Source organism: Coloeus monedula (genome assembly GCF_965178545.1).
Source record: "Coloeus monedula genome assembly, chromosome: 6".
Taxonomy (NCBI): domain Eukaryota; kingdom Metazoa; phylum Chordata; class Aves; order Passeriformes; family Corvidae; genus Coloeus; species Coloeus monedula.
This window is the reverse complement of record NC_138786.1, coordinates 60,703,340-60,726,355: the sequence shown is the minus strand read 5'-3', so window position 1 is coordinate 60,726,355 and position 23,016 is coordinate 60,703,340. Positions and strand designations below refer to the sequence as shown.

Sequence of the window (23,016 nt, the reverse complement as noted above, 5' to 3'; positions counted from 1 at the left end):
GATCGCTGCCCGTCCTGCCAGCTCAGGATATTCTGAGTTTATCAAAGACTGGATGTGTTCAGTCATGGGCTGGACTCGACGATCTCGGAGGTCTTTTCCAACCCAGCTGGTTCCGTGACTCCGTGCCCCTGTCCCTGATCCCGTGTCCCTCTCCGGTGCCCCCGTCCCCGCCCGAGGGCCGCGCTCCCGGCGCCGTGACCCGTCTGAGGGCGCTGGCCCCGCCCCGCCCCGCCGTCGCCAGGCGGCGCCGCCAAGGGAGGAAGTGTCGTAAGGGCCGACAGGAACTGGCCGCGGGTTTTACGGCCGCGGCGGCCGCGCTTGGCGGCGGCGGAGCGGGAGCTGCCCAGACGCGGCGGTGAGTGGCGGCAGCGGGGGGACCCCGGGCCCCGAGCGCTCCGGGAACGGCCCCGCCCGCGCCCGCGGGGGCAGCGGGGCAGCCGCCAGAGGGGGCGGCGGGGCGGCGAGGCGCGGCCCGGGCACCGTGCGTGCCTTTGTTCGCGCCCCCCCCCCCGCTCCCCGCCGAGCGCGGCCCGTGAGGCCGCCGCGCCTCCCCTCCACCTTCCCGTCGCCCCTGTTCGGTTTGGCGCCCTCCTCCTCCTCCCCGGTGAGTTTGTGTCGGTCTCTCCCGTAGGATATGGCCGAGGTACCGCCGGGGCCTAGCAGCGTCCTGTCCCCGCAGGGGGACACGCTCTCCCCCTTCCCCGGAGGAGGAGGAGGAGGGGGGGCTGCTTCCTCCTCCTCCTCCTCTGCCACCTCCTATGCCGCCGCCGCCGCCGCCTGCACCGGCGCCCAGGACGAGGAGGCCGAAGAGGAGGAGGAAGAGGAGGGACCCGCGGGCGGACGGGAGCAGCAGCAGCAGCGAGGAGGAGGAGGAGGAGGCAGCGACGGCGGCAAGGGGGGCTCGCAGCACCGCCACCACCATCGCCACCACCACCCCCCGCACCACAACCACCAGCTCAACGGCCTCATCAGCCCCGAGCTGCGGCACCTGCGGGCCTCCCTCAAGGGCAAGATCCTCGGCTCGGAGGCAGGGGCGGCCCCCGAGGGGCTGGAGAACAAGCGAGCCAGCAAAACAATGGGCTCCGGACAGCAGCAGTCGTCGCCCCCCACCGCAGCGCCCTGCTCGTCCCCCCACGCCAACCACCTCCCTCCCCAGGGAAGGACTGCACCCTCTCCTCCTCCTTCTCCCCCAGCTAAAGGGGACAGGAGCCAGCCTGCTGCCACAACCACGACTGCTGCTGCTAAGACTGCAGCCCGCAATGGGCTGGCAGGAGAGACTGGCTTGGAGGAGGAAGAGCAGGAGGAGGGGGATGAAGGAGGGGAGGAGGAGGAGGAGGAGTCCCTGCAGCTACTCTCCGGGTCCTTAGCAGCAGCCTGCAGTTTGAAAGGCTCGGGAACGGACTGTCAGCCCGAGGAGGACCTAACGATACGATACGTCCAGTATGAGTCAGAGCTGCAGATGCCCGATATCATGAGACTGATCACCAAAGATCTGTCTGAACCCTACTCCATTTACACATATAGGTATTTTATCCACAACTGGCCACAACTTTGCTTTTTGGTAAGTGCCGGAGGGAGCAGGGAGGGCAGGAGTTGGGAGTGGTTTGGGGCAGGGGAGGAGAGGATGGAAGGGTTGACGTTTGTGGAAATACTTTTAGTAGTCTCTTTGTGGGATAAGGCCAAGCTTTTTTGGAAATACCTGTCCCCTTGTGACCTGTGCATGTATAAGTAAAGCATGTGCCCGAAGTTCCTGCATTTGTTAACACATATTTTAAGTGGTGGGGAAAGGGTTTGAGTACAGGGCTAGGATCCAGGAATTCAGGGCTTCTAATCTTGGTTTTGACATTGACTTTTGTGACCTTTGGTAGCCTCATTTTATGATTCTGTCTCAGTTCCTCGGTTTGGATTTAAAAAAGAAAGCACTTAGTCCACTAATGCCTTGTAACTGCTTGGTAATTCTTGCACAGTGGTTTTAAAACTGACTGAAGCAGAGCTGGCACATAAATGTTAAGTGATAGGTGGAGAGGTACTGTGAAAGGTTTAGTAGACTTTTTGATCTGTGAGCTTGCTTTGAGAAAGACAAGTCCAACTGTGTTGCTTTTACAGGTGTGAGAGTGCTCGCAGCATGCAGGAATTCTCATGCTGCTCACATTGGCTCCCTGCACTAACAACGCATTTAGTTTTGTATTCTTCCTACTGCACTATTGAAAGGCTGGTTTAGCTGCCCCCCTGCCTACCTAAATGTTTAGCACTTCTTGTGTCTCAGTTGCATGCTTTTAGGATGATAATTCATCCACAGGTAAATGAAACTGAGCAGAAGTTGGTCTGAGGAGTGTGTGTGCATAGCAAGGGCTTAGCTGTGTTTGGTTTACTCATAGGAACCCTTGCAGCTGCAAAACAGAACGTTTAGGGGAGTGTGTGGCACTTCCTTGCTAAAGAAAATGATGAATTCTTCTCTCTTGGTGTTTTAATTAAGGCCGGACACCTCTCTGAAAGGTCTGATTTAGCCAGAGCCAAGCCACCCTTCATTTCAGGGGTATCTCTGAAATTTTGATAGAATAGGAGTACAAGAGGTGAGGCTAATGGAGTCCATCTGGCCTTAACCTTCCTGAATGTTCCTGTTTTAGGATCTGGTATAATTTATAGCAGGATTGATATAGTTTATAGAAGGATTTTCACAACTGTGCCTCTTAACACCCTGCAAAGGGAATACAGTAGGATTACAGGAAGTTGAGCAAAGCAAAAAGCTGACCTTCTGGAACAAAACAGAATACAAAAAATATTGGAGAGCATTGTTGGTTGCAAAGTCATGTTTGCCATTACAAGGATGCTGATCAGAGCACACTGAGCTCTGCCTGTGAATGATTTAACTCATACTGAGAATAAAGTGCTCAAGAACTACAAAAGTCCATATTTTGAGCATCAGGTGTATCCCTGGTAATGCCAAGGCAATGTTGGATACTCTTAGATCACAATGCATTTGTTTAGACTTTCAGTCGTTATGGGTTTGTTTTGTTTTTTTTTTTTTTTTTGTCAGGGAATAACTGGAGAATTTTGTTGTGAGAACAGCAGTGACAAGTTGTTTGACAGACAACTAAAACAGATGATTTCTAATAAGTGCATTCAAAGTGTAAGATATCACTCAAGGAAGAGAAAGCTTATTTTGTAATGACAGCTTCATTTTTTGATAGCCTTGAAGAATCAACAAAACTTTTCCTGAACTCAATGTATTTGCCTTCATTTTTTTTGGGAAGGTGGGACAATGTAAAGTACATAAAACTGTACAGAATAATATATGGCTGTGAATGTCTAAAGACAGCAAATTGTTATCTGCTTAATAATTTGAAGGTCTTGCAGCATGCTGCGTCAAATTCGTGGAGGGGGGAGGGTTGGGGTTTTTGTGACTGGTTTTATTATTTTTAAGGTTTGTTTCTTAGAGGTTGCCTTGAAGATTTTCTGTTCTATAAAATATAATTTGTTCTTGCAGTTAATGGATTCCTGAACTACTTCTCTCTAATAAATCACTTTTAAATATTTATCTTCAGTCAGGGACTGCATATTTCAATTAGCAAGAAGTGTCAGGATGGTGAACATGAAGCTTAGTGCCTGATCTCACACAATCATTTGTCTTAAAAGCCTTGTGGCCCCATGCCCTTCTGGTTTCAGGTTTTGGCTGTGTTTTGATTGTCTTGGGAAGAGGGGTTAGCCTATGATTTGATTGTATTTGCAAAAAGGTCTGTAAGGGTTCAGTCAATTCCTTTACTGGATTTCACCATTACCATTTAAAAAAATCTTCCAGAGCATATTCACCTGTCCTCCCTGTGCTGTCTTGGGCACCTTTTCTTTCCTCTCACAGGGAGAGGAAAGGACTGACACCACTGAAATTTAGGATGGGATGTGTATTTTCCCTAAATAATCAGCATTTACCTTTTTCTGATATTTTATTCAGTGAACCATGTAAAACATCATTTTCCTGTTCTGACAGTGCAAAGCTAATTTCTGGGAACATTATTAACTTTATTGCATGGGTTTGAAACCTGCTGAGTTTTGCCTTGGCCTTCGCAAGTTGCCCAGTTGTTCTAAGGGCTGGTGCAGCCCAGGGTGCCACTTGCTTTTCCTTTCTCTTCCAACTCCCTCTTCCTGCCTTGTGCCAGCCCTGTGTTTTTCTGATTCTGGGAGCCAAGATACCCCTCTGACCAGCATATTCCTGTAAATGTCTGTATATCTAGATATTTCAGGGTGATGATCTGTTGGTTTAGAGCTCCAGATATATTCCTGTAGGATGTCACAGGCACTGGTGCAAGAGAAGAGGTGGGAGTGCACAGCTGGAGGGAAGGCAGAGGACCAACCCTGACTGGTCACTAGTGTTTTTCAGGCTCAAACCACTTCCTAGCTGTACACCCAAGAAGTTAATATTCCACTTTAAAAGGACCTGGAGATACTGGAAATCTTAAAGCCCAGTTAATTTCAACGTCAAATTTATCCACATAAGTCTTTCCCTGACTTTAGGGGTGGCAAGTTGGGAGTACTGCTCAGTGCTGAGGTGTTACACTCTAGCAGTATCTGGGCTGTGGTAATAACCAGCTAATAACCTTTTTCTCCATAAACTTCCAGTGGAAGGTGTCCCTGTCCATGGCAGGGGGGTGGAACTAGATGATCTTTAAGGTCTCTTCCAACCCAAACCGTTCTGGGATTCTGTGATTCTATGAAACTCCAGCTCTCTGCTTAAACTCATGCTTTGCCTGTCTTTGGAAGAGCAGGTTTGCACTGTGTATTAGGTGTGAGTGCCCAGTAAATGCCTGGGTTTTACTTCTTCTCAGAAGCTCTGTCAGCCCAGTTTCTCCTCAAATGATAACCACTCCTCTGCCAAAAAATGACAGGGGCAAGGGGCATCTTGTGTTTCATGTGAAGTATTTTTAAGCACTGCTACATCTTTGTTCCCAGATGGATTGATTGTAAATGCATTTTTGAAGTTGTAGCTTTCTTTTAAAGTGGTTTTGTAGCTTCTAGTATTAGCAGTGTTAAAGTTCTAGAACTTGCATTTCAGACTGATAAATTAAATATTTCAGAAACTTGTTTTCAAAATCCTTTAGCGTGGGAGAGATGAGCTTAGGAAACCTTGCACTGTGCCAGAGTTTGGATAAGACAGAACGTAATAAAAGCAGAGTTCTGGCTGAGTGTTGTAACCTCTCCTGTAATTCACTGTACCACTCAGCTGCCTTTTAAGAAAAATCTGGAAAATCTGTGCTTTTATTGGGTTCTTAACTTTGCCACTAGCTATAGCAGCATTTATAATTTAAACTTTCGCAAGTTTAAAAATAACCTATTAATTCCATGTAAGTGGTTTTAAATGTGTTGTAAATCCTAAATGACTGCAGTTAAGTCTTGTTTTATACTAATGCTTTGCATTTTTTTTTTAAATTGGATTTTATTCAAGAGTCTCGGTGTGTTGAAATTAAGACTTGTAAGACATCATCCCTGTTCTGAAGTTGTGGAAAACTGGGGCGTAAAGGAAGAACCAGAAAAGTTAGGAGGTTGTCTGAGAAGTCTTCCTGGCCTCATGGCAGACGTAGGAAGAAGTTTTGCAGGAGAATTTGCAAACTCTGTATTCCAGTTTGTTTTTCGGAGTGATCACAGTTTCAGAGAGTCTCTCACTGTTGGTGGCTCTGTGAAAGCTGAAGTCCCTGCAGCACCTGAGCCGGTGACAACAGCCAGGGCAGTTATTCCAGCAGTGGCAGAGGGTGTTCCTTGCACAGGAGGGAATTGCTGGTGCCAGGTTCGTAGAGTGGAAACGGGGATGTGATGATTTGCCAGGTATCAGGAAGAGCTGTGGCTGAAGCGCTGGACGTGAGGTTAAAACCATTAGCCTAAAGGTATCCTCTAATGGCATTCGGTAACATGATCCCTAAATGTGAGCCAGTTCATACAGAGCTGTGGCTGGGATACTTTGGGATGGACTTTGGTGCAGGTGTGAAAGGAAAATGCAGTGCAGGTTCTGCTGCGTTTGAATTGCAAAATATTTCCCTTTTGGGGCTAGTTGGCTGTTTTAATCTCCTTTAAACAAAAGTCACAGGATCTGGATATTAACTGCATACTCAGACTGTGGCTGACAGACACAATGCCATCTTTGATAATGAAATTAATACAAATTGATTAATTCTGTGAAAAATAATGTTCTTGCTGATTTACAGGCATTTCTCTACTAGCTCTTCCAGTATATTAAAATCTGGTTTGTTTTAAACATTTAAACTTATTCATAGGAACAAAGTTGATGCAAATATTGGATTTAGATTCATGTATGTTAATCCTGCTACTAATAACCTAGTATTGGAGTAAATCTTATAGTACTCTGTGGGGTTTATAATATGTAATAGTGACTTAGGCTGAATTGTGTTTGTAGAAAATTGCATGTTTAGAAGTACTCTCGTATACCTGAAAAGAAAATTTGGCCCATGATTATCTTTTCCTAAATGGTGTTCTGTGGGAGCTACTTTTCCTCCTTCCTCACAACTCTCCCTATTTCAGTCTGGATTTTTTTTATTTGCACAGTTTAACCTTCTGCAGGAAATTAAATTGCAAAGTTTCACATCACGGTTTAGGTTCATTTTCCAGCTTTAGATAAGGTTGAAAAGAAGGAGAAAGAAGAGGAAAGGCAACAAAACCCCCTCTAATTGAGGTGGAAATGCAGCACTCCCTCTGTGAGTGGAACAGCTGTACATTCACTGCCAAACTTACCTGCCTAAAGACACAGAAATAGATTTAAGTGTTTTAGAGAAACTGGTAACAGAGTCATTCTTTATTCAGCTCTCTGGCAACAGTGGTAAAACCAGTGGGTATTTGCTTCTTTGATCACTGAAACAAAATTCTTTGCTATTCATTTAGCATTTTAAATATATGATTCATGAATATAACTTTTCTGAAATGTGCCCTGAAAAAGAAAGAGCTCAGATATGTAGTGTCTAGATTGTCACTACTCCTGAAGTGTGTAAAAAAATATATACATCGTAAAAATTCTCCACATAACTGTTAGGATCAACAGTTTGCACGTGTTCACTCCAGGGCAAAGCACAACTATAACATGTTAGTTTGTGGTGTGCTTTTTTTTTTTTTTTTTTTAGTGAGGTATAAGATTACATCTAGGTACTCTGCATAATTATAGCAATGTTCTGAGCAGTCTGTCTGATGATACTCTTTATTTAACTCCCCGCTTTTCTCAGGTCTGAGCCGAGATACAGAACTTGCCTTGAGCTGAAACTTTGCATACACCGTTTGAGTATAGGCACAGCTCCTCTTTTCTGTGGAATAAACTGTGTTTTGGAACAAATGAAAGACTGCTTAGAGGCTCTGTATTTCAGTCCAGAGTAGATCATGCTACAGTTCTTGTTTGTTGTTTTAAAAACCACTCGTTAGATTGTTCAGGGTTGTTCTTGGATTCTGCTGAAATGTGTTTTCCTGCCAAATAAAAACTTAGCAATAGTTATATTTGCTTCAGCTATATTAGAAATGGAGTTAGGATCATGGAACTGCAGCTGGTCCTTTTTTTGGCTGCTTCATTTCACCTTTGCTGAAGCTCCTGGTTGACAGCTGGCTTGGTTAATAACCCACCATCCAGGTGGAGATGCTCAAAGACTTTGTTCTTTCTGGGGTGAAGAGACTGTGTCTGCAGTATGACCTGCAAGAAGGACTCTTCCATCCATGGGGTTTCAGCCTACAAGCTGTGCACAGAGGTTCAGGTGGTTGAGTTTATAGCACAGACTTTGGAGAAGTGAGCTCTGGGTTCACAGGTGGGCTGCTCTGAGGCCTGGCAGTACTGGCTCTAGCTGGTCCTCTTCATTTGACATGTCTTAGAGTTGTAAATTTGGATTATCCAGCAGCTCTTGTGCCAGCACATGCTAGTGCCAATCATGTGCTGTAGTCCTGGTTTAGCTGCTGCACTTGAGCCCGAGGCTGGTCCCCCTGCAGGTCTGTCAAAGGCTCTGGATCCACTCACACGCCCATATGTAAAATTACGAGTTTCTTTTTATCTCTGCCCATCTTTCCTGAGTGCACAGGAATTTGTTTTCCCTTTGGATGCTGTCCCACTCTGCAGCATTACTCAGTTTTACTGCTGCAGGTTATAATGTCATTAAGCCCTTATGCTGCCTAATCCTTCAGTTAACATGAGTTTTCCTTTCTCTTATATGTTTCGTGGTAAAATTTTGGTGAACACAGTGGGTGTGCAGGTGGTTTGATGAGTGTTTGGGGAGGAGTTGGGTCCTTTCCTTTTTGGGGTTTTTCTTGTTAATATTTCAGCATGCCTGCGTCTCCTTGACCACGGTTACTGTGACAATGCCACTGGGATTAACTGCCAGTGCATAGCTCTTAACAAACGAAATCTCCCAATAGTTAAAATGTGTGAAATTAACTGTGCTTTTTTGTTTGTTCTCCGGGTGTCATATGACTGAAAACGACAGTGTCTAAAGATTAAATGCAGCAATGCTTTTCTCTGATCCTTTGTGGCCTTGACATTAAAACCAGACAAAAATTAAGCATGTTATCTACCACAGCCCTTGTATAGGAAAATTCAGATCGCTATAAAACACGAATGGATTCTTTTTCTCTGCAGAAGCTCATATGAAAGGGTAATTTATGCCTTAACCTGGTCTTTTACTTTATTTTATTTATTTCCCCTTAATCACACGTGGTCTTGCCTGTAGACTTTGTGAAATGATAATGTGGTTCTCTCCAGGAATAATTCATTGGTCATTAATTGACTTGGAATTTAATTGGGATGCAATAAAGCAATAAGTCTTTTAATCGTAGTAATACTTTTGGAGACGCTTTTAAAATTTGTGTCATTACCTTTTCATAGCTTTGTACAAACATATTTTGCGTGGCTGTTTCACTTAAAAAATGAACTGGTTTACTGCTTTTGGTAGCACTGTGGATGCCAAACTGAGAATTCCATACGTGTATGTTTGTCTTTAAGGCCATGGTAGGTGAGGAGTGTGTAGGTGCCATCGTCTGCAAGCTGGATATGCACAAAAAGATGTTCCGCAGAGGTTATATAGCCATGTTAGCAGTGGATTCCAAATACAGAAGAAAAGGAATTGGTAAGAATAGCCTTTTTTTGTTCTTTCTTCCCTAAATCCTCTAGCTGGGATAACTGTAGCTGTCATAAAGATTTAAGCTGAACTGAACTTCAGGATGCTTTGTGTGTCATCCCCGCCTTACTCAACCACATGAGCTCCCCAGTGGCTTTTCTGATTTTGTTAAAATAACCTGAAATGCCCTGTGAGGTTCACACCTGGGATCTGATAAGGCTAAAAAGAAAGGCAGGCAGAAGAAGCCCCTTACCTCTGCCTATACCACTGCCAAATAACAGCAGTGGGAACTGCTTCGTGGTTTTGTGTGTGCCCTCATCACTTTATTTCCATGTGTTCAGGCTCCTTTTTTACAGTGAACTTATTTCCTGACTTGCCCCTATAAATTATGCATGTATTACCCGTCAGGGAGAATGTATGGAGCTCATTATTGTATTAATCAGGGAAGAAAAATAGCTGTGTACTGTTATTTGAAGGATTGAAATGGAGATCTGTTTTGTTGGGAAGTCACAAGGTAAAGAAGTCACTCTTGGCAGGGAGTTTGCCCTTCCTCGTTGATCAGTTTTGCTCTGGTGAAGGGATTTTCATTCTAACACGAGTTAGCTAAGTTGGCTTAATTAAATATCTGTTCTTATGGAACTTAATTTTTTTGTGCCGATTATTGTGAAATTACATTTTGTAAGGTATTTTTAACTAAACGTAGATGTCAGCTCCAAAGCTTAGAACTGTGCTTCACCACTCATCCACACTGAACGGCTCATACTTCTGTGATTAAAGACAGAAAATTATTGCAATTGAAAAATACAGTGATCCATTGCAGAATGTATCATTGTGTTTGCTCTCTTCCAAAAAAAACCCTCCAAAAAAAACACATTACCACAACTGTTCAAGCACGTGCAGATTTTTTCTTTTCCCAGTGCAATTCAAAAGCCATTGTTGGTTTCTGTAGTGGAGCAGAGGGAGAAGGATACTGAGAAATCACTGTCTCTCCTTTCCTTTTAGCTGAGTCATGAAGGAGTCTGCCGTAATTTAATTGCAGGTGCTTGGATTCATAAGTAAATAAGAACTAATGCTGTTATTATGAAGGTCTCTGCAAGACTTTTCCCTCGCTTTAGTCAGTTTGTTAAATTAGAATTACATACATAGAATTTGTCTTTAAAGCCTTGCTTACTCTAGCATTATATATGTTGAGTTTTTCCTACATTTGCCACCTCGCTGTTTCTCAAAGCGTGCTGTTAATCTGAAGATCTGCTTTAAATGTAGAAGTTTTATCATAACATTCAATGAAAAATCTTAACTGATTAAAGTTTTGAGAAGATTTTAAAACATTCTGTAGATTCCTTGGGGTTTTTTTTCCTTTTCCATAGCCTTCTTATGGAAGTGAGATTTATGCAATTTCACTGAACAGCAGTTTTTTCCACTAATAACTTTGAAATCAACTTTCAATTTCACCCCAATTCTACAGACAGGTAGGGATATTACATTTGTAGAACTGTTGTGAAATAGATGAAAAATAATGATTAAAAAATTAAACTAATGCTTGACTGAGGGGAAGGGATGGGCTTCAAGGATATTATTAGATACTAGCAAACCCAAATGGGAATGAGCCATAAGAACAGTGGTTTCGTAAGTTCTGTTACTAATAGAAGTATTTGTTTTAGTAAGAGGAAATTCCCTTGGAAGATGAATGTCCTTCAAGTACATGCCAGCAGATTTTGACTTTAAATGCAACAAAAAGGAATGAATCACATCTTGGAAGGCTATATATAACACTCTGTTAAGCATAGCAGCCTGTTTCTAATATCTTTGTGTTACAAGAATCTTGCACTTGAGCTGAGTCTCTGGATAACTTCACAGATTATTTTAGTGTTCAAACCTGAGACTGCAGCTTGACTGCAACTCCTTGTTTTTCTTTCCTCCCTGCTTTCCCCAGATCTTATGTCATGTAGGTAGCACACATTAGTCATATATAAACTGGCTTTTTTTTTTTTTTTTTTGCACTGCAACTCTGACACTTACTGAAATCTGTGTTTCAGGTACAAACTTGGTTAAGAAAGCTATTTATGCTATGGTTGAAGGAGATTGTGATGAGGTAAGATTTTATAATCAAAACTTTCATAATGTAAATGAAATGACGTTTGCACTCTCTTGTATGTGGATTCCTTTCACAGGTTTTTCTTCTACAGGACTTTTTTTAGGTGGGAAATAAGTTGGTAAGAAGCTCTTTTATAAAAAAGGGGAAAACAACCTCAAAAAAAAGTCTGGCACAAATAGGAGATGGACTTTGTAAATTTGCCCTAAGTGCTGAAATTCAGCTGTTTTACCTTGTGAAACTGCCTCAGCCTTCACTCAGGCCCATTTCCATGCAAGGGCCCCAGTTTGAGGTGCAGCTGAGCAGTGGGATGAGCATGTCCTGTGTAGCCCTGCCATACCTTCAGAGTACACAAAGCCACGAGAACAGTGTGTGCTGTGCTGCCGCAGAGTGTGGATTTATCACAGCCACTCATCAGGCTGTTCTGACACTGCCCAGAACAGAGCTGCAGTGGGGTAGCATGATGACACAGACATGGAAGGAGAGTCACTGAATCACTGGCAAACTTCCCTGCCCTAAAAGTTGCTACTCTTTTACCAGATTACAGTTCCTGTTTTGGTTTTGTTTTTTTTTTTTCATAATATAAATATATATATAGCGCAACTCTATTGTTATGTGCCTTGTTTAACTTCTGAGGAACTCCTCCTGCATCCATCCATCCTCCTCAACCAGGTTATCTGTCCCTTTAACTTCCAGCTCCTTGGCACAATGCAGTTGTTCCTGATAGGTGAGCACTGTCATTTCATTGTGTCATAGTTAATGAGCCTTTGATCTCTGTTATCTCTCTTCAACTGCTCCCTCAATTGTCCCACTGCCCCGTGGGGAAGTTTCTTATGCAAAGCTACAATTGGTGTCACAGGACTTCTGGCACATACTCCTGTTTATTTTTCCACTTGTTGTGTTTCGCCTCTTGCAGCATCCCCTGCCTGTGTTCTGGCTTCATTCATTGAGAGATTTATTCTTCCCCTCAGATCTCTTCATGCCTCTGCTTACTGGTGTCTTCTGCCCCCTCACCCCACCTTCTAATTTGTGTTGTACTTGAGCAGTACAGTGCAGTCTGTAATTCTTTCAAGTTCTTTATTTTGGCTTCTTGCTTCTATCATGGTTTCTAAAATGCTTTCCTGTAAAGGTACTACTTGCCTACACTGAACTAAGCAAAAAGAGGTTGGTTGGTTTGTTTTCCCCATTGCTTTCCACTGTGGTCTTGCATTGACTTCCCATTTCTAGACTATTCAAGATTAAAAAAAAAAATTACAAAATACTTGAGGATCAGGGTCACACTGTTCACACCACAGCTGCAGAAGTGAGATGCAGAGAAGGGGAGTGAATTGCCCACTGTTATTAGAGAGTCAGGAGTAGAACTGGCTGTTTCTACTCAGGCTCTGAGTTGCAGTAATTACTGTATAATTTCTGAATGTCTGTGTGCTACTTCTCCTGTAAATTCATTTCTAGGTTGGACTAACAGGTGATCTCTAACAGTGACCTCTTCTGTGTCTGTCTTTTTCTTTTACCATGTCATACTAATCCAAGAGCCCTTCTTGCTGTTTTTTATTCTCATAAACATGAAATAAATGTGATAAGGATTGCAGGTCTGCACTGAGGCCTCATTAAGTCTTAGTCACAGATTTCCATCTCTGGTGCTGTATAAATGCTTTGGATCAGGGGCAGAGGGCATTTCTCAGATTCTGTCTCCTTGTTCAAAGGCACTACAATTCAGACTCCTTGAATGGTGTGCTGGATGGAGACAGCCATGGTTTTGGGAGTGATGTTTGTGGATGATGATTCCAAACTCATCCTCTGTTTTTGGGGGGCTTTTGCACCAGCTGAGTCTTGTGCTGGCACTAAATTTTGAACTGGGAGCCCTTTAGGGAGCATGGAATACAAGCAGAGTATTTTATTGATTTTTCTGCACCATCAGCAGAGGCACACCCACACTTATTTTTATTTATGTTGTTCTTTCCACATATAGGTTATCCACAGCCAAACAGACAGTGTTTTTATGGTTTTTTTTTTTTTCTTTGCCACCAAGCATAGGCTTCTTCCACATACCCAAAATGGTGCAAAATAAGGATGTTGGTTACTTGTACTCTGTGGTGGAGTGCTGAGTTTTCAGTCAGACCAGAATATGAAAAATCTAACTAGGCACACATGAAAAGCTCTGCCTGATTCTTGCTCTCACCAGTTTTCTCAACAGTTGTCAGGCGATCAGTTTCTGATTAATTGATGCTTAAAGCTCATCAAATATGAAGTAGTGCATCACAACAGTTTGTCTGTGTGAGATGTATAAATAGTTTAACCATCCCTGCTGCTCTTAAGGTATTTTTCTACATCTTGTAATGTAGTCAGAATCATGATGAAAATGAAAAGATACTGCTTTTTGAGATAAGATGGAGTGCAATTAAAAACAAAATGCTATTTTCTGAAACTTGCTTGGAATAGGATTAAAAATGTGAATATGCAGCTGTGGGTGTCGTGAAAAATTTCCAAAGGCTGCTTGGAAACTCTTCCCTTCAATCTAATTATGGAATAGATGCAGTAAATAGACTTAATTTTAATAATTTGTGGCAGATAATCTGATAAATGCCTCACTCAATGTGTTGCTTTTGGAAGTATCATAGGTTGGACTTCTGAAGTTACCAGCATTGAGTCCTGAAAAACAAAGGATTTGTACAACACCACAGATTAAAATCTTGACAAATCACTACTGATAGGTGGCATTTCAAAGCATGCTGCAATGTTCTGGCGTTTAAGGACATTTTTTTCCCCTGTAAGCTGTTTTAGTGGGAATAAACTAAGCCAGGCCTATGGAATGAGTGATTTACAGTGGTCAGCACACTGCCTAAGAGGCAGCTTCTGCTGGATGCAGTATCTTCCACAGGGGTGGTTTCTCTGGGGAAGCTGTGGAGTGAGGAGGTGAATTGCCTGGAATGGAATCTGTGTAGAGGGGAGGAGCTGGCCATGGCCTACATTAGAATAGAAACCAGGGAAGTGATCTGGTGTTGGGGGTGGGTGCTTGAACCAGAAATAACCTTCAGGCCTGAAGAAAGTACTTGGCAGCAGCTTCCAGCTGGAGTGTCTGCATATAACATTACAAAACTTAGGGATCTCTGATTTTTACCTTTTTTTTACCTTTGTGACTTGAGTCTCAAGTATTTGATGTTAATGAATTTGAATATTTGGGGAATATTTGGGGTAGTGAACTGTAGTGGGCTGAGTTTCTGGTAGATCACAGTGATTTAGGATAACTGTGGGCTCGTTGCATAGAAAAGGAGAACTATGGAAATAAATCAGGTGAAGGTGAATAGTTTTACTTCCAACTGCAAAGTTTTGGAAATATTTTTTTTCCAGTTTAAAAAAGAAAAGCATGTGCTAACTGCAGCAAGGTGGGTGTCTGGCTGCTTTTTGTACTGTTTTTACTGACAAGCTATTTCCCAAAACTCTACAGCTGAAGACCCATCCTGTGGAACTGTTACATCCCTTAATTACAATTAGAAAGGAGAAGTTGTTCATATGCAGGTTTTTCATCTGTAACAAATGACTGAGGAATCTGCATACAATCCATTCACTTCATATTACTGAAATAATGTACCATGCAAGTGATAACTAATCAAAATAAGGCTCCAGTAAGTGGGACTTCAAAAACCTTTTTAAAGCATAAATGTAGAAAATAAAAGGGAACCACAAATTCTCATGGGAATTCCCATTGAAACTTCAGAGTGATTGAGAGTGGGTTGTTTGACCACACTAGTAGGTCTGTCATTTTAATTCAGTACCACACTAGTAAAAATGAAATGTGTATTTTTATGGAATCCTATTTGAAATCATAAAATTACTGATATTTTAGCTTTCCCTTAATCTACAAATCATATGAAGGGTGAAGTGTTGTATTTTGGGTACTGCCTCTCTTTAAAAGTTAAGGCAGTTAAATTGATTAAGGACACTGGATAAGCCCTCATGACTTGAATGCCAAACTTAAGAGTAAGAATAGCAACCTCCTCTGTGAGTGCTGAGAGGACTTTCTTCATTTGATTTGGCTGTATCCATTCTATGACTTGGTTTTTAAACTTGAGTTCCTTCAGAGTTTGAACTGAAGCAGCGAGAAAGCTTGACCACTCCTGTTGGCTTCAGTTCAGGAATAAATTCGAGGTATGAAAATGTAGCAATAAGGAACATTGCACTCCATCCTTAATATAGAAATCTTCTTGCTTCTAAACCCAGTTAAAATTAGAGTTGAGCTAAAATGTTAGGTTTATGAAATTTAAGATAAAGTCACAACCTTCAGGAAGTTGCAACTTGAGCAGAAAATGCTGTTAAATCCAATCAGAGCTTTGCTGCCCTTGGGGAGGGGGTGTTACTCTGTTATCAGAGGATTTAACAGGCATATGTGTACAACAAAATCGACCCACAAGAGCAGAAATACATGTAACAATGTAAGGTTTGGAGCTTAATTGAAAATCTCACTCAGGAAGAAGTGCATTCTTCACCAAAGGAAGCTAATGAAATCTGAATAAAATATGCCTGTGTTTCCTTTTCAGAGAACAGAAATATGACTTCAGCTGCAGTATGTTGAGATCAGGGAATTACTTTTCATTGTGCTGAGGCTTCTTAGAAATACCAGAGCAAATCTCTTGCATTTGCTTTCAAGATGAGCATTCACTCAGGTAGTGAGATTCCAACAAACCTGTATTTCAACATTTAACCACTCCCTTCAGCTCAGTCACCTGCAGTGCTGGAAGTGTTTTAGCATTGCAAGGTGTTGGAGCTTGCAGTTGAATAGAGAGTTGTTACATCACTCTGCCAGGTTACTGAACATTTGAGAGAGTGAATGCCCTTTGTAGCTGAGAGTTCAAATAAATAATCCTCTGCACGGTGGATTTACACAGGTCAGATTCCTTCTCTGGCTTCAATGTTTTGTTTAAATTGGAATTAAGGAGTTGTACAATGTGTAGGAAATAGCCCTCTCCAGCAAAATGGTTGTACTTCCATAATTTGTTACAGATGAATAGTTATCCATTTTAATGGATGAAGGATGTTAGGAGCACTCCATCAGCTCACAGGAGTTGCTAGTAATGTTCTGGGAGATGCCAACTACAGAAATGCAATCTCTCATTCTTGCCACAAGACTAAGAATTGAATTAGGTTGTCTTAAGTGTGCAGCTACAGCACTGCCCTGCTGTTATTCAAGAACTCTGATGATTAATACTTCAATGTGTGACTCTTAGTTCCTTTTTGTAATGAACTACTTCCAAGCCTTACATTGTTCGTTGGATTGTTATCCCCAGGTTTATTGTTCTTTCAGCATCCTTACACTGAGAAGCACAGGTGGAATTGTGCATTGGAATGTGGCAGCCAGTGATTAGAGTGGTCACCTCCAATAAAATCCAAAAAAATCCGTTTAATGAATATATTTGACTCGATATATAGTCTGCTGTAACCACTGGCTGCCTCCCCCTTTCACACTGGCTTAGCCACTCCTCAGACTGCAGAAAACAAACCCCATGGAGAGAAAAAGGAAAGGTTTTCTGCCAGGTGGCTTTGGAAGTAGCTCAGGAACCACCCTCGAGAGCTGGCAGGAGAGGCCAGGAGGAATGGGAATGTGTGCCTGAAGGCAGTGAGGCCACAGAGACCACAAAGTAGATGGACTTAAACTGCTCTACAAACCCAGGCTAAATTTTGGTCCTGTATTTTCATTCTATGGTCTTTCTACAGTGACCATCAGCTCCTGTTTAATATGTGGATGTTGACTGTCAGGGGGTGTATGGAGCCCAGTCAGCTTGTTAGTTCAGCCTGTGTTCTTGTGCAACCATGATCTATTCCTAACAGCAAAATCCTGAAATAATTGAATTGAACACCAGTAAAGAGGCAGAACTAGTTTTTATTATGTGGAGTGGGTGTGGGGCTTGCCAGTTGTGGCAGAGCTCTGTTCAGTGCATGTGGAGAAAAGAGAGAGAGAAACTATTCTGAAAAATTCTGAAGTTTAGTAATTAATGTCGTATTAAGGCCAGTGTAGTTTTTTGCCTGTTACTGAGAATTCTGAGACAATTTTGAGTCTTAATTTGGACTTCTCTTGGACTTGAGTTTGGTCTGAGTTATTTCTGACAGGTCTTTCCAGGGGGAAAAACACAGGGGAAAAAAGATGGAAAAATCTGCTTATTCTTCTGGTGTTCACTGTGATTTGGGTTTGGGGTATTTGTTGGTACCCAGGTTGGATCAGGCTTGGAGCAACCAGGTCTAGTGGAAGGTGTCCCTGCCCATGGCAGGGGGTTGGAACTGGATGGTCTTGAAGAAGGTGCCTTCCAGCCCAGACCACTCTGTGATACTTGTGTTGAGCACAAGTAATGATTGCAAATGTTGGGTCTGACAGCTGGTGTCAACCTGAAGCTTTTATCTACGTCTAACTCAAACGAGTCAGGGGTCAAAGATATTAAATCATGGAGTAAATCCTTGTGTGCCGAGTTCCTGTTACATGCAGAAGTTCAGTTGCTAATTCAAAGTATGTTTTGGACCCTCACCTGTTTGGTGGCTTGGGTTTTGGGGGGAGGATGTTGGGAGACAGAGGCTGTTTGGGATTTGTTTGTTGCTGTGTTTTTTACCCTGTTATGAGGTGGTGAACTGAAACACTGTTTACAGCCAAGAACTAAAGACTTTGTATGTTGTTTACAATTACAGTTGTGGATGAATTGCTATATTATATTTTTTTCTAATGTGGGAATGGATGCTTAATGTGGAAATATTGCTTAATTAAGTAAAGATAAGAAGAAATGAATTCCATTCATTGCTAACAAATGCACCTTTAAATAAAACCTTTGGAATTGGTTCAGCAATCATGTATTTGCAGCTGCTGACTAACGCGACACGCTTTTTTTCTTTCTTTTTATTTCTCTTCTCCCTTAAAGGTTGTATTGGAAACAGAAATCACAAATAAGTCTGCTTTGAAACTTTATGAAAACCTTGGTTTTGTGCGAGACAAGAGGCTGTTCAGATACTATTTAAACGGAGTGGATGCACTGCGTCTGAAACTATGGCTGCGTTAGGAGACCCCATCCCAGCGAGCAAGCGACGTCCCAGCAGCGCAGAGTTGTCCTTTGCATGCAATGCAATTTGTCCCAAATTGCTTTGCAAGGTGGACTTTAGTACTTTCCATGCAGCTCTTAAACCTGTCAGTGTCCCATTGAGTGTCGCACACATTCGTTGCACTTTGGCATGGCGCATTTGTTCCGAATTAAAGCCGATTGTCTCAGACTCCGAGTCCTTTTGGTACCAGCCAGATGTGCCAGGTGATAGCCAAGATATGTTCATTCATTTGCAAGTCTGCTGACTCTTTAGGACATCCACACAGTGAACGTTTTATCAGAGAAACCTGGATGGGAACGCCGCTTTTGGTTCCCGAAAATTCAAAATAAAGCCAATGTAGATTGTAAAATTCTATAAGTATACTAACATTTCATACAAAAATTGCCATAGTTTTCTGGGGAAGAAGAAGAAAAAGAAAAAAGGCTTCAATTTTAGGTTTTATTTTTCAATATTGAATTTTTCCATTCTTAAATATTGGTACCTCAGTGATTAGTGAATGAAAAAATGTATTGTAGGGTGGGGTGTGTGTTACAACAAGTAACCATTAAATTGCGTCTGCCAGTGCCTGTATAGATAAGTATATTTGTCTTCACCTCTAAGTTTGAAGTGCATGCTTTTATTCTTTTACTTTCTTCAATTGTCTTTGCAAGAAAAAAAAAAATCTGCTTTTATTTAAATTCTGGATTTGATAATAAATTATTTCAGATTTTTATAATTCGGATACTTCTCCCAAACAAGGGTTTGGAAGGCCCTTCTTATAGCAAGAAGTGTAAGCTAAATTGAAAACCTTGAGTAGCTGCTAAAAGAACCTGGTGGCACCAGTGAATCTCTGCTGGGTTTGAATGCACTTTTTTCATTAAAAGAGTGAGGGACTTCTTTTAAAAGAAGATATAGAAAATTAATGTAAATTGGTATGATTTTTATTTAATCAAAATTATTGCTAGAAGCTCTGAGAAACAGCTATTTTAAGATAGTTGGAACTTTTTTTTTTTTTTTTTTTTCAGATTCAGATTGCTTTGCTTCAGTGTTCTAAAATGCTTCAATCTTTGGTTCTTGGTCTTGGAAATAAATTTCAAGGTGTATCATATTCACTTTTAGCTGCTCTCATTTTCTCAACTTACATGAGCTAAATTATTGGGGGATTTTTTTCCCCTCTAAAATCAAAGCAGCGGGGAAGGAATTCTGTCTCTTTCTTGCATTCACTCTTGCTCTGTTTTTCTCTTTTTTTTTTTTTTCCCTTTCTTTGCTTGGGCTTACATAGGTTTTACCAATACCCATCAATTTTTTCAGTAATGGCAGTGTCGAGGCTTTCCTGTTCTGTGTGATTCCATAGCCCAGGTCTATGAATCAGTTGGGTTGGTTTTTGGTTTTTGGGGTTTTTTTTCATTTTGAAAGACAAAAATAAAGGTATTAGTTGACTTGTGGAAGCACCTCTGTAATCAGAGATCTCAGAATATTCAGAGTTGGAAGTTGATCCACCAGGATCAAGTCCAACTCCGATGTGAATGGTCCATACAGGGATCACAAGGATGAACTCTCAGTGAATCCACTCCCGTGGAATCGAGCGAATTCTCCAGATTTGCCTTACTACACTTGGGGTTTTTTTTTTTCCTCTTTTTAGGGTTTGGTTTGAGTCGTGGGGTTGCTTTTTGGGGGGTTTTTTTGTTTGTTTTTGCTAATTACTGTACACTAAAAACAAAACCAACAAAACCCCTACCTCCAGTATCATTTGGAAAAGAGCCCTGTGCAGGAAAACTGGATTTGAGCAAAGCCGCCTTTTGCACAGACCAATCACACATGGTGATGGACGTTTCTTACCATGTACAAATCATGAGTTGTATTTGAAAATAAAGATTTTTAATGGAAATTGGCCCTGCTGAGTTTTCTGCTTGTAGATACCACCTGTGCTTTTGAGGGGTCTGTTCCCCTCAGTAAAGAAAACTCATCTTTAAAGGGTGCCCAAGACAAAGCGGTGTAAATGGGGTTTGTTACTGCCAGGATATGCTGGAGCTCAGCCTAAAGCCTGTGTGTAGCCACTGCTGCCTTGTGACACGATAAAACCTCTTGTTATCCCGCTCCCTCAGGGTTGCCAGTTTTTCTAGGTGGCTTTTCAGCAGTTTCGATCAGTGTTAAGACTTAAATGTTGGTAGCCAATCCATTGAGTCAGGTTTCCCTCAGCTGTGGTCCAGGATGTAGGGACTGCCCTGGAGCTGGATCAGGGAGGTTTCAGACCTTGCAAGCAGCTGCTGGGCTTGAATCACAAATTGCAAACTGGGCTGCCTTGTGTGTCTGCTGGGGTTTCAATCTGCAGAGCCAGACAGGCAAGTTTTCTATTGGTTAATGTTTAAGCCATGGGTGTCTTCAGATTCAAAAGCCGACTTGGAAGTGAGCTGAAATCCCTCCTCACTGCCAAAAACATCCCTCTGGAGCAAACTTCAAATACAATTCTGGTTGGTTATTGTAAGAAGTGGTTGTTACCATGCCCGTGTTGAAAATACTGAGCAAAATAGGTGCAGGTCTCTCTTTTTTTTGTTTTTCAAAGAGCTCATGGCCCAAAAGGTTCTGCCATGGCTGCTGTGTCAGAGTTCACTGCAGGAGACACTGAAGCTGCATGTGTTGGGTCGTATGAAACAGGTTTGTTCTCTGTACTTCTTGGGATTTGGAAATCAAGTGGGAAGCCTTGAATTTGCATAGGTTTTCAAAAAGAATCTAGCAAGGAAACGTTGGTTATTTCTCCTGTCTGTTGCTAAACACAGTCCTCTCCCCCTCACCTTTTTGCATTGACAAATCTAACTAAGGAGGTGATTGCTTTTATATTTAAATTTGCCCAAATGTTGCTACTGGCTGACATGTCAGTCTGGATGTTTGCATTCATTATGTTGTTTTTTTTTAAGAAATGATCAGGTTCATCACCTTCAAAGCATCATCGAATTGGTGTTGCGTAGTACGTCACAAACTATTTTTCAGGGCACTGCAAGACATTGCTACAACTCAGTGCTGTGTTGACAAAACTTCAGGTCTTGTATAAACATTACAACCTATGTTGGAGTTCAGGTATCAGGTGGGCATCTATGAAAATAGCAAGTGTATCTCAAAATACTGGACTGCTGTTTTGAGTGGATTATATTCTTCTGTCCCTTTATCCTTTTTGATGAGAACAAAAACAGTGGGGTTACGAAATGTACAAGTTGTCTAAATACAATGCAGTCAAATAAATGGTTAAGTTGTTTATCTATTTCCTTTTCAATGGGAATGTTCTAATGATTGTTTTGCTTTGTCTACAAAATACAAATACACACTTGCTCAAAGCCAGGCTGGATGGGGATGGGAGCAGCCTGATCCAGTGGAAGGTGTCCCTGCCCATGGCAGCAGGGTGGAATGAGGTGGTCTTGAAGGTCTCTTCCAACCCAAACCATTCTGGGATTGACAGAGAAATGGTGGGAAATTTTTACTAGAGAAAACTGTCTATCGTTACTTGATTTTAAAATTTCCTTTCCTGTGTCAGGAGCATCTTGAACATCATTTATCTGAACATCTGTGTCATAGCTGAACTGAAATGGGTCATTTTTTTATGGCTGTTAAGTCATGACTAACACAGTCACTCTGGATTTTCCTGGGAGATAAGGAGGGGGTTTGTTATTTTGGTTGCAAGTAAGCAAGAGTTGAGAACTGCTTGCAGCCCTTGCAATGCTGAGAACTCTTTTTAAAGCATACAGAGGAGTTCTGTATGTACTTTGAAAAAATGTACTTTTAAAATTCTCTCAAAGTACTTTTCATGGACTTTGAGCTTTATTCCCTCTACTATTATGTCCAGGCTCCTGAAGCTCTGGGAATTTGCCAGCAATGGTGCCCATGTGGCTGTGTGTTTGAGGGGTGTGCAGGTGACTGAGGGCTGTAACCAACCTGCCAGATACTGCTGCTCATCTGCCAGGAGCTCCAAGGCTTTTCTCCTTCCAGTTTCCTTTAGGATTCCTTACAGCTTCCAGTACCTAAAGAGGAACTTTTTTACAAGGGCATGGAGTGACAGGACAAGGGGGAATGGCTTCAAACTGACAGAGGATGGATTTAGATTGATATTAGGAAGAAATTCCTGCCTGTGAGGGTGGGCAGGCCCTGGCACAGAGAAGCTGTGGCTGCTCCATCCCTGGCAGTGTTCCAGGCCAGGTTGGATGGGGCTTGGAGCGACCTGGGCTAGTGGAAGGTGTCCCTGCCCGTGGCAGGGGTTTGGGAAGGGATGGTGCCTTCCAACCCCAACCATTCTGTGATTCTGTTTTTCTAATGAATGATTTTCCAGCTGTTCAGCCCTTGCAGGTGGCTGGAGTAACCTCCAGATGGGAGACACAGATTTAAATTCCAGCTCTGCATCCACCATGAGTTCCATCCTGGACTTAAAAAAATATCTATCAATCAAAACTGAACCCTGTGATAGCATCAGCAAAAAATGTCCAAACTGACCTTTTAACTTTTCTGAGAGATGCTTTTTTCCTATTTTCTGCACCAGCCATTGCCTTGATTTGGGGCATTTTCTTTAAAAAAAAAAAAGCAAAAGCAGGACAGGAAAAATTACTTTCAGCTGAAGTGAACACTTCTCTCCAGGTGCCGAAGACTGAGAGAAGGTGACAAAGAGGAGGCTAAAGATTTAATACAGGAGCTTAATAATATCTGGTTTCTACTTTCTATCTGTAACAAGATGCCACCTGCTGCTCCCTTTTTCTTTGTTTGTAAAATGCCAGTAAAGAAGAAGGTTGGAAAAGTAGATGACCGAGC

The 23,016-nt window shown here is 42.2% G+C and overlaps 1 protein-coding gene across 1 annotated transcript; it reads left to right on the top strand.

The window, feature by feature from the left end:
- Nucleotides 1-322: 322 nt before the first annotated feature.
- Nucleotides 323-21,553, top strand: NAA30 (N-alpha-acetyltransferase 30, NatC catalytic subunit). Its single transcript, XM_082284518.1, has 5 exons — nt 323-355; nt 632-1,561; nt 8,969-9,092; nt 11,120-11,175; nt 18,072-21,553. Exons 2-5 carry the CDS (start codon nt 635-637, stop codon nt 18,207-18,209), a joined length of 1,245 nt encoding a protein of 414 aa, XP_082140644.1. The 5' UTR covers nt 323-355; nt 632-634; the 3' UTR covers nt 18,210-21,553.
- Nucleotides 21,554-23,016: the final 1,463 nt, after the last annotated feature.

Coding starts and splice junctions, on each gene's coding strand:
- NAA30 (XM_082284518.1), top strand. CDS start 635: ATGGCCGAGGTACCGCCGGGGCCTAGCAGCGTCCTGTCCCCGCAGGGG. Junction 9,093..11,119: donor ATACAGAAGAAAAGGAATTG/GTAAGAATAGCC, acceptor TCTGTGTTTCAG/GTACAAACTTGGTTAAGAAA. Junction 11,176..18,071: donor TTGAAGGAGATTGTGATGAG/GTAAGATTTTAT, acceptor TCTCCCTTAAAG/GTTGTATTGGAAACAGAAAT.